This window comes from Carassius auratus, unplaced genomic scaffold (assembly GCF_003368295.1).
Source record: "Carassius auratus strain Wakin unplaced genomic scaffold, ASM336829v1 scaf_tig00214951, whole genome shotgun sequence".
In the NCBI taxonomy this organism is placed as follows: domain Eukaryota; kingdom Metazoa; phylum Chordata; class Actinopteri; order Cypriniformes; family Cyprinidae; genus Carassius; species Carassius auratus.
In genome coordinates, this window is record NW_020527879.1 from 32,455 (window position 1) to 46,462 (window position 14,008).

Sequence of the window (14,008 nt, forward strand, 5' to 3'; positions counted from 1 at the left end):
ATTAATATTATCATTTTATTTTTTTACATTTTAATTGAACACTTTAATTGAACATATCACCTACATAACAACTTGAAATAAACTTTTGGCACAATATTACGCTGACAGGGAGATTAACACTCTACTAAGAACTGTGAAACTGTCAAAACAGGATATGTGCAAATACATGATTAAATGTGCCTTATTGCTGTTAATAATTTGTCTGCAAGTTTAGAGTTTTTGAGGTAAAACTTGCAGGGTACACTCTTAAAAAAAAGGGTTCCTCAAGGTTCTATATAGAACCCTGGGGTTCCGTACTTGGCCAATAGAACCTTTTACCAAAAAAAATGGTTCTATGTAGAACCCTTGCATGCAAAGAACCTTTTTTTATTAAAATGGTTCTATAATTCATGTTTTATGACTGAAGTTTAAACTAAAGATTACACTATAATTATAGGCCTTACTCAACACATTCACAAAGCTTTTTGAGTCAAGACCCATGAGAATTACTGCTGTAGCTATTCAAAAATATTAATATCTAGTCAGTGTATGATTTGAGCTGTACATTAGCATGAAACTTATATTACTTTACATTATAGTTTACCTTTTTTAAGAAATAAATTTGTGAAGAAAAACATAAACTAACCAGGAGTTGTCTTTATTTTGTATACCATATTGTGATATGTACGAAGGGAACATTAAAAACAAATAGTCATAAAAAGACCCCCTCCCCCTCCCCGGTATGCGTTGCGTCATCCTTGAATTCCTATTGGTGGATTGGCGAAGATGAATCTCGAGAGGAGTCGAGACAAGTGAAGTGACAGTTAATTTTTCAAACTGAGGAGTCCGCCATTTCTGCTCGTTCATACACTAAGGTAAGTTAAGTTTTTACATTTTTGAAATGATTTTACCGAAATATTTTGCATTACAGTTAATATTTATATTTGTTAGAGTAGCCCTTGTGTTGAACACTGATACTAGAAGCAAAATGTACCTCAAAAACACTGGTGTGAAGCACTGACGGGCTTCGTCAGCCGTCGGTTCAAGCCCTGTTAAGTTAATTTTGCTCCGGTTTTTAAATTAATTAAGATATAGTCTCCCTTTATTTCCTTGTTAATGTTAATGGAATTGTTAACTACAATAAGATAGCTGTGTTATAAGTAGACGAGCTTCCAGTCAGAAGCGTGAATTTTAACGTTCATTTCAATTAAGCGCGCGCTCGTTGTTCAAATAAACGGCGCCGATACAAATAAAAGTGAACCGGGTGGAAGACGGAGGTGAATGATTATGTGAAAGTGTGTCGCAGTTTCACACATAGGCCTACTCATTTTGCGTTGAGTATTTTTCCCAGGCCTATGTTAACAGGTGTAATGTTAGAAGTTCTTCACTTTGGCCCGCAAGATACTTTCGTGCAGTTTTTAACTCCAACCCAGACGAGGATCTTGATTAGCTTGTTCAGGTGTGTTTTATCAGGGTTGGAGCTAAACTCAGCAGGAAAGTGGACACTGCTACAGTTCAAAACTTCCGGCCGGTCTGTAGCTATTAAAACTGCAAAGACACAGTTGCAGTGCAGTGTTCGTTTATGTTTACTGTGATGCATGCGCTAGATTAAAGTGATGATAGCACAAGGTTACATTTTAGTATTCAAATGTTATAAAGCCAAAAATGTTTAAGGTTAGGTGTGTTTAATGCATAGTTGGTTTATGAAGTGTTATTTATGCTTTGTTTTTTTTTCATCCCCAGATAACCATGGTTGATAAATGGTCAGTAGATGACACGTGCCACTGGCTTCAAACTATAAACCTCATTGATGCAAAAGAAAGTTTCAGAGGTAACGTTACAGATGAAAATTTATAAATGTTCATTTTGTGATGTTGTGAAGTTTCAACTCACAAAGTTTCTAACTCACCTGCAAGTGCAACATAACCACCAAGCAGATTTTAGTGTTACCTGTGACATTGAGGGATGTTTTAGAAGATATAAAACTGTTGCAAGTTACAGAAACCATATCTATCGAAAGCACAGACAAGCTTTGCAACATCCCCTATTTGAAAAGGCTACTGTATTTGAAGACAATAATGAAAGTGAGGAGGAGGTTCCTGAAGATGATCTGCTAGAGAACAAACAAAATTCTTTGCTTGGAATTGATTTAGAAACTGTGTTATTGGGACTGAGACAGCATGTAGCCCTCTTTATATTAAATCTTCAAGAAAAACATTTACTTCCTAAAGCAACTCAGGATACCATTGTTTCCAGCTTGGAGTTCATCTTGAAATTTTTCCAACAAAATTATTTTGAAATCATAAAATTCCACTTGACAAAATCTGGATTTAGACTAGAGGACCAGGAAGATTTGGATAACTTGCTAAATAATCAGACACTTATTGAAAGTGTGTTTGCCTATATTCAGTCAGATTATCAACTTTTCAAATATTGCAAAGAACATCTACACTTAGTGGAGCCAGTCAAGCACATTCTTGGAACCAATAGCCAGGGAAAGGAGGACACATTTCAGTATGTGCCTATCATTGATGTTCTGAAGACTCAGTTGGAGAAACCTGACATATTTGAATCATATCGAAGAACTTGTGAACAAGCCCCAAGTACAGATTTTTTAAGTAGTTACACAGATGGAGAATTATTCCGTGAGAGCCCCTTTTTTGGAGATCCTAATATTGTAAGATTACATCTTTACACTGATGAATATGAAGTGGTAAACCCCTTGGGGTCTAAAAGATCGGTTCACAAATTAGCAGCTTTCTATTTTATGATTGGCAATCTTGAATCTAACTGCAAATCACAATTGAGGCATATACATTTGTGCTTACTTTTAAGAAATCAATTTCTAAAGAAGTACTCATACAGAGACATCTTGCTGCCCCTGATTAATGACCTGAAACTGTTGTACACTCAAGGACTCCAGGTCAGTGTAAATGGTCAGAACATCATTTTGAAATGCGCCCTTGCCACTATTTCAGCTGACAACTTGTCTGCTCACAGCCTGGCAGGTTTCACCTGCTGCTTTAGCAGTGGACGGATCTGTCGCTTTTGTATGATCAACTACAAAGACCTAAGGTCTCACGTTAATGAAGATGATGTAATAATTCGATCTTCTCAGGTACATCAGTACCATCTACAAGCACTCAGGGAAAGTACTGGAATATCCAAACAGACATATGGTGTGGTCAGTGAGTGCCCTTTCGCTGAGCTGGACTACTTTGATGTGACAAAAAACTTTCCCCCTGACTTAATGCACGATTTTCTTGAGGGTGTGGTGCCTCTTGTGGTTACCAGAGTTATCCAGGCATTACATTTTTTGCACATTGTCTCATTAAATCAGATAAATGCTGAATTGGATGCATTTAAGATAGGGTTTAAGATAGGGAGAAATGAACGGGCTAACCTCCCTCAGAAACTTCCAGATTCTGTCCTAAAGAAAAACACACTATCAGGGTCTGCAGCTCAGGTCTGGTGCCTCTTCAGGATTTTGCCATTTCTCATTGGACATTACATTCCAGAAGGTGAGGTGCACTGGGACATTTACCTGAAGTGTAGGGATATAGGAGATGTGATTTTGTCACCCACCATACAAAAGAAAATCATCCCTTTTCTAAGCCTTCAGATAGGCGATTTCCTGTCCTCCTTCCAGTCTGTGTTCCCAGAGACTTTCACTCCAAAACTACACTTTCTCATTCATTATCCACAACTGATATTGAAGTTTGGGCCACTGAAACAGCTGTGGTGCATGAGATTCGAGGGAAAGCACCAATACTTCAAGCGATTAGCCCACAACACTTGTAACTTCAAGAATCTCAGCTACACCCTTGCCAAGAGGCATCAGTTAAGGCAGTGCTGGGAACTGACTTCGCTGGATTCCCTGCGTCAGGACAACTACACGGAGGGTGAACGGGTAGTACCTTTCCGAGCATTACCACTGGAGATACAGAAAGGTGTGATTGGAAGAAGTGAGGCAGAGGATGTTCAGGGTGATGAGAAGCTTGGTGTTTGTAGCTCTCTTATGACCAACAACGTGAAATACTGTGTCGGAGACAACTTAATTATAGATCTTGTGGAGGAGGACATCCCAATCTTTATGAAGATTGTGAAGATTTTGCGGTTCAGGGGTGCTTGGATGATCTTCGGCAAGCTGCGGATACCAATAACATTTGAAAGACATTACCATGCTTTCAAATTGGAGGACCAGAAGGAGTGGATTCTTGTGCAGCCAGGGGAGGAGAAAGAATTTCATCCTCTTGACACATATGTGCATGATGATACCAAGTATATTACATTATACCACAGAGTGCAGTATTCTAGGTAAATATATTGTACCTCTGTGGCATGTCTCTCTCTTATTTATTATTTCTTCTTTAGAATATGTAATGTTTTTTTTTTTTTTACACAGAGCAACAAATTGATGGAGAGACTCTGCTGGGTCTCACAGAAAGGATGGTGGAAAGACTTTTTCCTGTAATGAAACATCAGGTGACATTTATGAAGGAGCTTAATAAGTTAAAAAAGTAAGTCTGTGTTGTTAAATATTAATCATTGTTGTTAAATATAAAACAAACAAATGCTAACCAAGCTTAAAATCCTTATCTTAATTTATATTTTTATATTTCTTCAAACAGCCTGGAAACTGAAGTGCCTCAAATATCTTGTACTCGGTATGTATCATTGTTTTGAATTTTGAACAAACTGTATTGTGGCAAGTAAAATGAAATCCTGTATAAAAGACTTCAACATTGTATTCATGTTTACAGACAAGAACCCTGTGAGAATGAGGGCTCATTTGTTGCCCAACCTTGGCCAGCAGTATACAACCTGCCTGTCTTTCCCCCTGAACTGCAAGCAGCTTTGCAGAGGAAGGATCCCGGCTTTAAGAAGAAGGACAAGTCCCACATCCGTGCATTACTGATTCAAGTGTTGTTTGACAGCATCACTAAGCACACCTGGTACAGTATTGTATTTCATTGTATTTTATAAAAGTTAAATGTATTTTATATTAAAGGGTTAGTTCACCCAAAATGTAAAATTCTGTCAGTAATTACTCACCCTCATGTTGTTCCTACCCCGTAAGACCTTCGTTCATCTTCGGAACACAAATTAAGATATTTTTGATGAAATCTGAGAGCTGGATCACTCCTCCATAGGCTTCTAAGGGATTGAAACTAGCTGGCCCAGAAAAGTTATTAAAGAGATCATTAATATAGTCCAAGTGACTACAGTGGCTCAATCTTTAGTATATCAAGCGACGAGAATACTTTTTGTGCGCAAAAAATAAAAATAAAATAAGACTTTATTCCACTATTCATTTCCTTCTCTCTGGGCCTCGAGTGAGTTCACGTAGTGTTATACTTTATTTTTATTTTTTTGCGCACCAAAAGTATTCTCGTCGCTGAACGAAGGTCTTACGGGGTAGGAACAACATGAGGGTGAGTAATTACTGACAGAATTTTCATTTTTGGGTGAACTAACCCTTTAAACTTGTTGGTTGTTGGGTACTGAAATAATGTATTTGATTATATTTCTTAGGTACCCAAATCATAAAATGTATGGAGATGTTCTGGGGAGTTTGATCACCCGCTTTCCATTTTTGAAGGATGGCAGCTCCTCTGGTTATGTAGGAAAATATTGCAGTTCTTTTAATATTGTGACAATATTAAGATCATTGCTCATTAAAAAAAATCTAACACAGAAAAAAAAAATTCAATTTAAAAAGAAATTATAAATGTGTCTACAGGATACCTTGTTGGAATGCCTTAGAAACAAATTTAAAAAAGAAAGGATTCCCTTGGTTAGCTCATCGATCGTCCTGCAAATGAAGGAGAAGTATGGGATTAAAAGGAAGTGTGCTGGACAAACAGATTCGGAGGAACTTGGTCAACAACAAGAGGCAAGTTCAGTTCAATAAATTTGATGTCAAAGGCAGATTAAATTTGTCTTAACATGAAGTACATGTTGACAATTATTTCAGAGTGCAAAATGTAGAAGAGAACCATTGGATATATTGGCATTTAAAGATTCTGCTTGTTCGCAGGAGGTATTTGGTTTAGTGATCCTTAAGTGATACATCAGTTTTTAAATGTTTCAATCTTAAATATTGTATTCTGTGACTTTGATTCATATTTACGTACTGCACAATACTGTCTTCCTACCTCAGATTGTGTTGGACCTGGAAGTAATGGGTGAGGATGAGACAAGTTTCCGGGAACACATTAATGCCATCACCCTGGAGTTGCGTAAAAGCAATCCCAGTTACTCTGAAGTCAAGAACCGGATGAAGCGCACTCTTTTCAAAAGAGTACAGCTTATGGACAGGCCTGCAGCTGAAGTAATGGAGCAGTTTCCTTTTCTTGGAGTGCCACAGCTTGTGAGTAAACATTGTTACATTTTGTGCCAGGCAGATAAGAAAAATCAGTGTAATTATATTTCTGTGAATTCCTATAGCCCATGATTTGGTAGAGCAATGTGTTAGCAATGCAAAAGGGTATCCCAGGGAACACATACAATGTATAGATTGAACGCAATGCAAGTCCCTTTAGATAAAAGCGTTTGCAAAATATGAAGTATTTTATTTGATCTAAAGTTATTTTGTTTTATTCTTATTTTATTATTTTAATTTTAGATATATATACTGCTGTTAAAAATTGAGGTCATTTAGAAATGGGAGCTCTAGCGCAAATTCTACCGAAATTAATTGTTTCTACGATGCACCACGATGCAGACGAAGACGTTTCGGTATCCGTTCAATAATAGACCATAACCAATTATAATGTACTTTTGGGACGCTTTTCTGATGTCTTCTGTTGCGTACGTGCTTTGGTGGGTAGCATACAATGGCAGAGGGAGGCGAGACGCGAGTGCTATAAAATGTAAAATGCTCCAACTACTTTAAAGCCGACATCTGGGCACATTTTGGCTTAAAATTTGGTAAGAACGACCTGCAGAAGACACGCACTGTGTGCGCTCATGTCACGTACACAAAGAATATGCAGGAGGTAAATCCACAAACTTCATAAACCATGTTAGCCATTTTCACCCCGAGCTGTTAAAGGGATACTCCAAAGTTTTTTTCATATTAAACTATGTTATTCCCTTAACTAAGACGAGTTGATACATACCTCTCTCATCTCGGTGCGTGCACTTAATCGCTCTGGCGCGCGGTGACACTTTGATGCACTTAGCTTAGCCCAGTATATTCAATGGTATCTAACAGCAATGAATTTATAAGTGACCAAACACATCAACGTTTTCCCTATTTAAAAACAGTTACACGAGTAGTTATACGACCAAGTATGGTGACACAAAATAAAACGTGGCGCTTTTCTAAGCAGGTTAAAAAGGATTACTATAATGTATGGCGGAATAGCACTTTTTGGATTACTTCGACTCAGCGCAGTAAAAAGTCACGCCTGATCCTCTTCCTCTCACTTCTGTCAAGGGGAAGAGGATCAGGCATGACTTTTTACTGCGCTGAGTCGAAGTACTCGAGTGCCCTTGAGGTAAGCTAAAACATACCAAAATTTATTTTCAAAGTGAACTAAGGATAGGGATAAGGAACTTGTTTGGCTGAAAGTGTGTAATTTGGATATAAGCACCTGTAGTAATTTTACTGTTTTGTATTTAAGATGCTGCATGAAATGACAATGAGGTTTGGAACAGACTTGGCGAAGAACTTGGAAACATCTCTGAATGAAATGGCACCAAACATCATCAGGAGTGCAAAAGAAGGAAGTCAAAAAAAACTCTACGCCAATCTCATTGGACTAGCAGAGGAAACCACAGAAGGTAACTACACCATATATTTTTCCCCATCCAACCTATCTGTTCCATGCCCAGTGTAAAGTTGCATTGTTTGCATTGTCAATGTAAAGGTTGTAGCTCCTATAAATTGTATAAGTGAAAACATGTATTAAAATAATGCAAATATTAAAGGAATAGTTTACCCCCAAATAAAAATTGTCATCCTTTACTCAAAACATTTCATTTCAAATCTTTGTGACTTTCTTCTTCAGAACACAGAAGATAATTAGAAGAAGGATGGTAACCGAACAACGACGGTGCCCATTGGTTTGGTGTCCATTATAATAGAAGTGAATGAGTACCAGCATTGTTCGGTTACCAACATTCTTCAAAATATATATATTTTTTATGTTATGCTGAAGAAAGAAAACTATATAGGTTTAAAATGACATGGGTGAGTGAATGATAACAGAATTTTCATTTTTGGGTAAACTATCCCTTTAATTGATTTCTGTACCTAATATACAATCATTTGTATCTGTTTGTAGGTCTCGTTAGGAATGCTGCACTCATTTTATTGCCAGCACTATTTAAAGAAAACGCCAGCTTCCTCTACTGTGTAGATAGTGTAAGTATAGTTTTTCTGTAGTTTCATTAACATTTGATGCACTTGACTTGAATTAAAGGAACTGTTCATGCAAATCTAAAATTATTAGTCGGTTAACTCACCCTTATGCCAAATTTGTAACAATTTAAAAAAAAAAAAAATTTACCCTATAATTTAGTCATAAATTTTGTACTGTTTGCACTGCTTTGTAATGTCATTGAATAGCACCCCAATTTAAATCGTAAAAGAAATCTGTACAACTCCAGGGGTTAATACTTGTCTTCTAAAGCAAAATGGTACGTACAAATGGTACGTTAGTGAGATAAAAAGATTACATTTGCCAAGATAGGTTGCTATAATTAGACTATGTATAGATAAGGGAATAACATCCAATGGGGTGGCACATGAGCTTCACATCAATAATTATGTGTCTTGTTGGTTCTTGCGTGTCACGTGCTTAGCTGTCATATCTGTGTTGTGTCATGAACGATTCAGTTAATAGAACGAAAGAACCGATGAGATTCAAAGTAATCAAAGTTGAACTGACGTGGTAGCATGTTGAATGTTCTTCAGTCATCAGCAATGTTGACATTCAAACACATTACAAAGCTTTTTATTATTAAATATATCTCAGATTGTGTCAAACTGGAGAAACAGTCATATACATTGGTTGGTTTGTTGCTAAGTAAATTATGGGGTAATTTTAAGTCTATTTGATGACTTCTGTTTATTGGTGAAAAGCACTCAAAATGTGAAATGGTTTGTTTTACAGGAACCCAAAGGTGCTACACCAACCATAGTGTTTAACGGCTCTCCTGATCCCCTCAAGGCTGAAAGCGTCAGCATTATAATGGACAATGTGAACATCATAAGAGAGGCAGACATTGACATGACACAGGCTGTGGAATGCCTATTTGCAGTCTATTTTCTCTTCAATGTGCAATACCCGGTTGACATTAAGCACACAATGACTTTTATTCAAAAATATATGCTTAAACTTAGACAAGAGCACGGCAAAAGAACACCAATACCTGTACTGAAAATGTACAGTCAACTTGTGTAAATTGTAGAGCTATTTAATAGTTGTTTTAATTGTTCATGTATTGATTTTTATCTGCACTGTCAAATATCAAAAATGATTTAGTTTTTCCTCCTTTCAGAGATATATGTAAAAGTGAAGTACTGTATATGTACATAAACAAGCTTATGTATGTTTTTTGCAAAGTGAAAATGCTTAAATGAAATAAGTCAAACTAAATGGTTAAATGTAATTAAACATCTTAAATGTAAAATGTGAAATTTGCTGTCTAATGCAGAGTATACAGAGGTGCAATTTTAAATGACACTGATATTTTTGTATAATCAGTTGAATAAATGTAGACATTTTGAATTTTCTGGATTGTTTATATTTTATTATTCAATAATAACTTGTTTAATAATAAAGAACCCTTAAATGGTTCTATATAGAACCATCTAACTTGGATTCAAAGAACCATTTGGGGTTCTTTTTATGGAACCCATTAAAGTGGTTCTATATAGAACCATTTTGGAGTTCCATATATGAAGCGGGTGATAGAACCATTTTTGGTTCTAAATAGAACCATTTCTTTTAAGAGTGTATAATATCTCTAAACACTTATTTTTAGTTACAATGGAGGAATACAATAGTGACAAATGGCATTTTGCTATTCAAATAAAAAGCTTTTCTCACTGAGATGTTGGTGGATCCACATGAGAAACAAAACATTTACTTTTCCAAAGATATGACTAAAACTATAAGAAATTGAAGTGCAACTAATTCTAGTCTGCAGTAGGAAAACAGACAACACCAGACTAGAATAAAGTCTTGAGGAGCAGTGTAGACTGCATCTTTTCACAGTACACCAAAAACAAAATTTTTGATTTTTGGCTCTGCAAGAGAGAAATGTTCTCCAAAACTGCTTTCGGCAGGAATAAAATTACTATCACCGGTAGAGAGCAACAGTTGTTGAACAAAGTGATGGCTTTTCAGCATAGGCAATCGATTTTGCGACATTGGTCTTTTAAATCCATCAAATTGGAGGGTGACTGTGAAGTTGCTGTTGACCTGCAGTTGGATTGTTGGAAGAAAAAATGGAAAGTGCTAACATGCAGTGAAGAAATTCATATAAAATCAACCCTGTATGGTATAGAATTACAGTTAATGCAAGATTTGCTGACATACAGTATCTCCAAACTTTCTGACTATGCCTTATCTCAACGTTGCCTTTCGCAAGATTTTTGGTTTTCAAATTCCCAAATAACTAGGATTTCAGTGAGCGCTCTGTCACTCAGTTCTTCCCTCTATAATCAATGTACCGCTAATGCATTCTGGGTAAAGCCCACATTTTTCTTCTTTGCTGTTGCTGTGTTTCCTTGTCCATTTTCTGCAACTTTCTTCTTCTTCTTCGGCCTTTCAAAGACATTTGAATTTCATTTAAAGCATCGCTTTTTAGAGCACCAAATCAGTATATTACAATGATTTATAAAGGATCTTGTGACAGTGAAGACTGGAGTAATGTCTGCTGAAAATTCAGCTTCGTCATCATAGGAGAAAATTTAATTTTACATTTAAAAGCACATTTATTCAGGAATAAAATGTAGATCATGTATGTTGGTGAACCTTTAATGTACAAAACCATGTTATTTATTTGACTAAAGATCATAAATGATTAAATATTCAAGCTCCTCTTTTCCCTATAATGAAAGTAAATGGTGAGCTGTCATTGATACCTTCAACCTTTACTGTATAGACAAAAAGCAACCTTGAGATTTAGCTTAACATCTCCTTTTGTGATAGTAAATCATACAGGATTAGAATTATATTAAGGTGTGTAAGTTATGGGGTGATTTATACCCCTAAGTAAAAAGTGGCAAAGTTTACCCCACTGATTCATTCTTTGCAACGCCTAGAAAAAAATAAGCATTTACAAAGGCGCTTCAGAAGAGGGACCACCCATGTTATCTAACTTTCTTTTCCTCTTTTCCTCTTTTTCCCTTTCTCTTTTGTTACAAAGTCTGGATCTTCCTTCACATTCACCTGAGAGCTAAAACAGACAAACAGCCAAAAACACATTTAAAAGCTTTAAGAACTTCAGTCTAAACACCCCCACCCGCCCCAAAAGGACAAATATACACTGACCAATGACAATGACTAAATTATGGTGATTACACAATAATGCTTAATGGCCACTGATGATAATTATATAATTACAGTAATTATGCCCAAGGATAATTACAGCGAGAGACAAGCTTCTATTTCCATAAAGCATGATTCAGATGTGGCGGGAGGTGAGCAGACCAAATCAGTTCATTACAATTACCATAACAAATGGTTCAGTTCAGCAGAGAACTTTCAGGGAGAGTTTAAGTGTAAAAGAACACTCGGACACCTTCAGCAGTTTTAGTATCTGACCTCTGCCGTATAAATCAACCTCCCACCTGCAATCACCAGCAGGAGTTGATTTACAAAGCGCCTGATTGTCAAAGTCGCTGATTAGAGATGTACTGTTCTTATCTTATCTGAGACAGAAACAGTCAATGAAAGATATTAGATGGTCCAGCTTTTATATATAAAAATCGTATATATGAAATGTATTTCTGTGTATGAAATATCAATTCATGTTAAATGTTTACTTGCGCAGATTTATGCCTCAGGCTCCAATCCATTCCACCCCAGGACCCCCTCCCACCCAGTCTGATCTGAAGGCCTTAAATGTATTACTTTTCTGACATGCCACAGGTTTCTTTCCAATAAATAAATTAATTTTCTGAAAGACAGCCAACATAGCGAGAAAATTGGAATGGATATTGTCCAGAACTGCGCACATTCAAATCATCAGAATTAATTTTCATCAACTCCAAAGTCAAGAAAGAAAAAAAAAAGAAAAAAGTATGATTGCATATTTGAATAGTAAATGGATTAAAACTCATTTCCAAGTGCAGCTTCTGGCTGCTGATGCCATTTCTCTAAATCAAAAGCCTGAATCTGTGAAACTATGTGCAGTCCTTGCTACCAAAAATTCCATGTCATGTGACATGTCATTGCTGTATCCTCTGTCAGTGTTTTACATGCTTTTGTCCATGCTTTCCTCTTTAGGTGTTTTCATCTGAAATAAAGAATATAACAAACATCTGATGGAAACTTTTGTACTGCTTTTCTCAAACGTTTAAGAAATAAATGAAATATATAATTTTTTAAAAAAATGTATGTTATGAATGTATATTTGTGTGCAAGTAAATATCCCAAAAGATTGTGGTTGGTATGATTTTTATAGTTTCTTGCTCACCAAAGCTGCATTTATGTTTGCAAAAATACAGTTTGAACAGGAATATTGTGAAATAGCACTACTAATAAAAAGAGCTGCTTTCTATTTCATTAAATTTTAAAATGTACTTAATTAATTCCTGAATTTTCAGGAGCCATTACTCCAGTCTTTAGTGTCACACGCTCCTTCACACATCATTCTAATATGCCGATTTGGTGCTCAAGAAACATTTATTCTTATCAATGTTAAAAAGACTTGTGCTGACTAATATTTTAGTGGAAACCATTTTTAATTTGAAATTTTAATTATCCCACTCTAGGAGTACCAGTAAAACACTGTATTAAGATGGTTGGCAGGTAATAAACAAAAAGAGACAATATACATGGAAATATCAAAGAGATGAATAAGCTTTAGAAGCTGTATTATGCTAATGTAAAGGTGCAGGGGAAAGTAGGGCTACAGTATTTGTGGGTTTGACACACCACAGGGAAGCCAAGTCTAATCAATGGCTTACTATCAGGGAAAGCCATCTAGATCACTCCGGCCAAACCGGAGCTCGAAGCTGTCAAGGAGAATCATATTCCACTACAAAAATATCAGCATGGCAAGAAGTAGGATGCATTAGAGAACAGACTTGCATAATGGCAAAATACTATTACTATCGTTCACAGATGATGAGTGTTTTTCTGCAGCCGCCCTGAAGAGGGAAGACTGCACTGTTTGCTTCGCTCTGTGTAACAGTGTATTCTTGTTACATCAAGGTTTTCATAACCTATGAATCGCGATCACAGGCTTGATTGCTCGCTGACTAAATGCTTTTAGGTTATGCTCCGTGTAGCAGTCTGTTCTTGTTATATTTGGGCCTCTGTAACCTACAGTACGAAACAGGCTCTGAATGATATGTCTGCATAAATATTCCTTTAGAGCAAAGCTAACAGGGCCTCTTAATTAAGCCAGACTTGAAGACAGAATCCCAGGGGCACGACGAAAGAAAATTAATGGTGACATTGAAAAACTACCTTCCTGTGTGTTTCCCCTTTTCCTTCATGCTGAGGCTTCACCTTGCCTTTGGCCTTTGCTTTCTTTTACTTGAGCTTTACTCTACGGAGGAACACAAAAGGAAGAGGAAAAAATGATTAGAGGAATATGAGGCAAACCTATGAGAAAAAAAAGAAGGAGGGGTGGGAATAGATGAGACGAGGAGAAACATAAAAAGCCCATTAGTGCTGAAGAGTTCTGAATCCATATTATCGCTTTACAAATAAACATCTCCCTTCACTGGAGTGTGTGACAGTCTGCCAGCAGGCCTCGTCACAACAGGCTGCTGTCAGCAACACTTACAGGTGTCTAAGTCTTTCATCAGCGTAATTACAAATGCCAGAAACGGATG

General features: G+C 36.5%; 1 protein-coding gene across 3 annotated transcripts; it reads left to right on the plus strand.

Moving 5' to 3' along the window:
* Nucleotides 1–754: 754 nt before the first annotated feature.
* On the plus strand, nucleotides 755–9,703 carry LOC113093302 (sterile alpha motif domain-containing protein 3-like). 3 transcript variants are annotated; one of them, XM_026259101.1, is made up of 12 exons: nucleotides 755–854; nucleotides 1,723–1,810; nucleotides 4,385–4,499; nucleotides 4,611–4,646; nucleotides 4,743–4,934; nucleotides 5,515–5,602; nucleotides 5,723–5,875; nucleotides 5,957–6,022; nucleotides 6,143–6,352; nucleotides 7,611–7,770; nucleotides 8,274–8,353; nucleotides 9,105–9,703. In XM_026259101.1, exons 2-12 carry the CDS (start codon nucleotides 1,729–1,731, stop codon nucleotides 9,393–9,395), a joined length of 1,473 nt encoding a protein of 490 aa, XP_026114886.1. In that variant the 5' UTR covers nucleotides 755–854; nucleotides 1,723–1,728; the 3' UTR covers nucleotides 9,396–9,703. The 3 variants fall into 3 exon arrangements, with proteins under 3 accessions (XP_026114886.1, XP_026114885.1, XP_026114887.1); XM_026259100.1 differs by lacking the exons at nucleotides 755–854; nucleotides 1,723–1,810 and adding an exon at nucleotides 2,858–4,296; XM_026259102.1 differs by lacking the exons at nucleotides 755–854; nucleotides 1,723–1,810; nucleotides 5,957–6,022 and adding an exon at nucleotides 2,858–4,296.
* Nucleotides 9,704–14,008: the final 4,305 nt, after the last annotated feature.

Coding starts and splice junctions, on each gene's coding strand:
- LOC113093302 (XM_026259100.1), top strand. CDS start 4,161: ATGCTTTCAAATTGGAGGACCAGAAGGAGTGGATTCTTGTGCAGCCAG. Junction 4,297..4,384: donor CACAGAGTGCAGTATTCTAG/GTAAATATATTG, acceptor TTTTTTACACAG/AGCAACAAATTGATGGAGAG. Junction 6,353..7,610: donor TTCTTGGAGTGCCACAGCTT/GTGAGTAAACAT, acceptor TTTGTATTTAAG/ATGCTGCATGAAATGACAAT.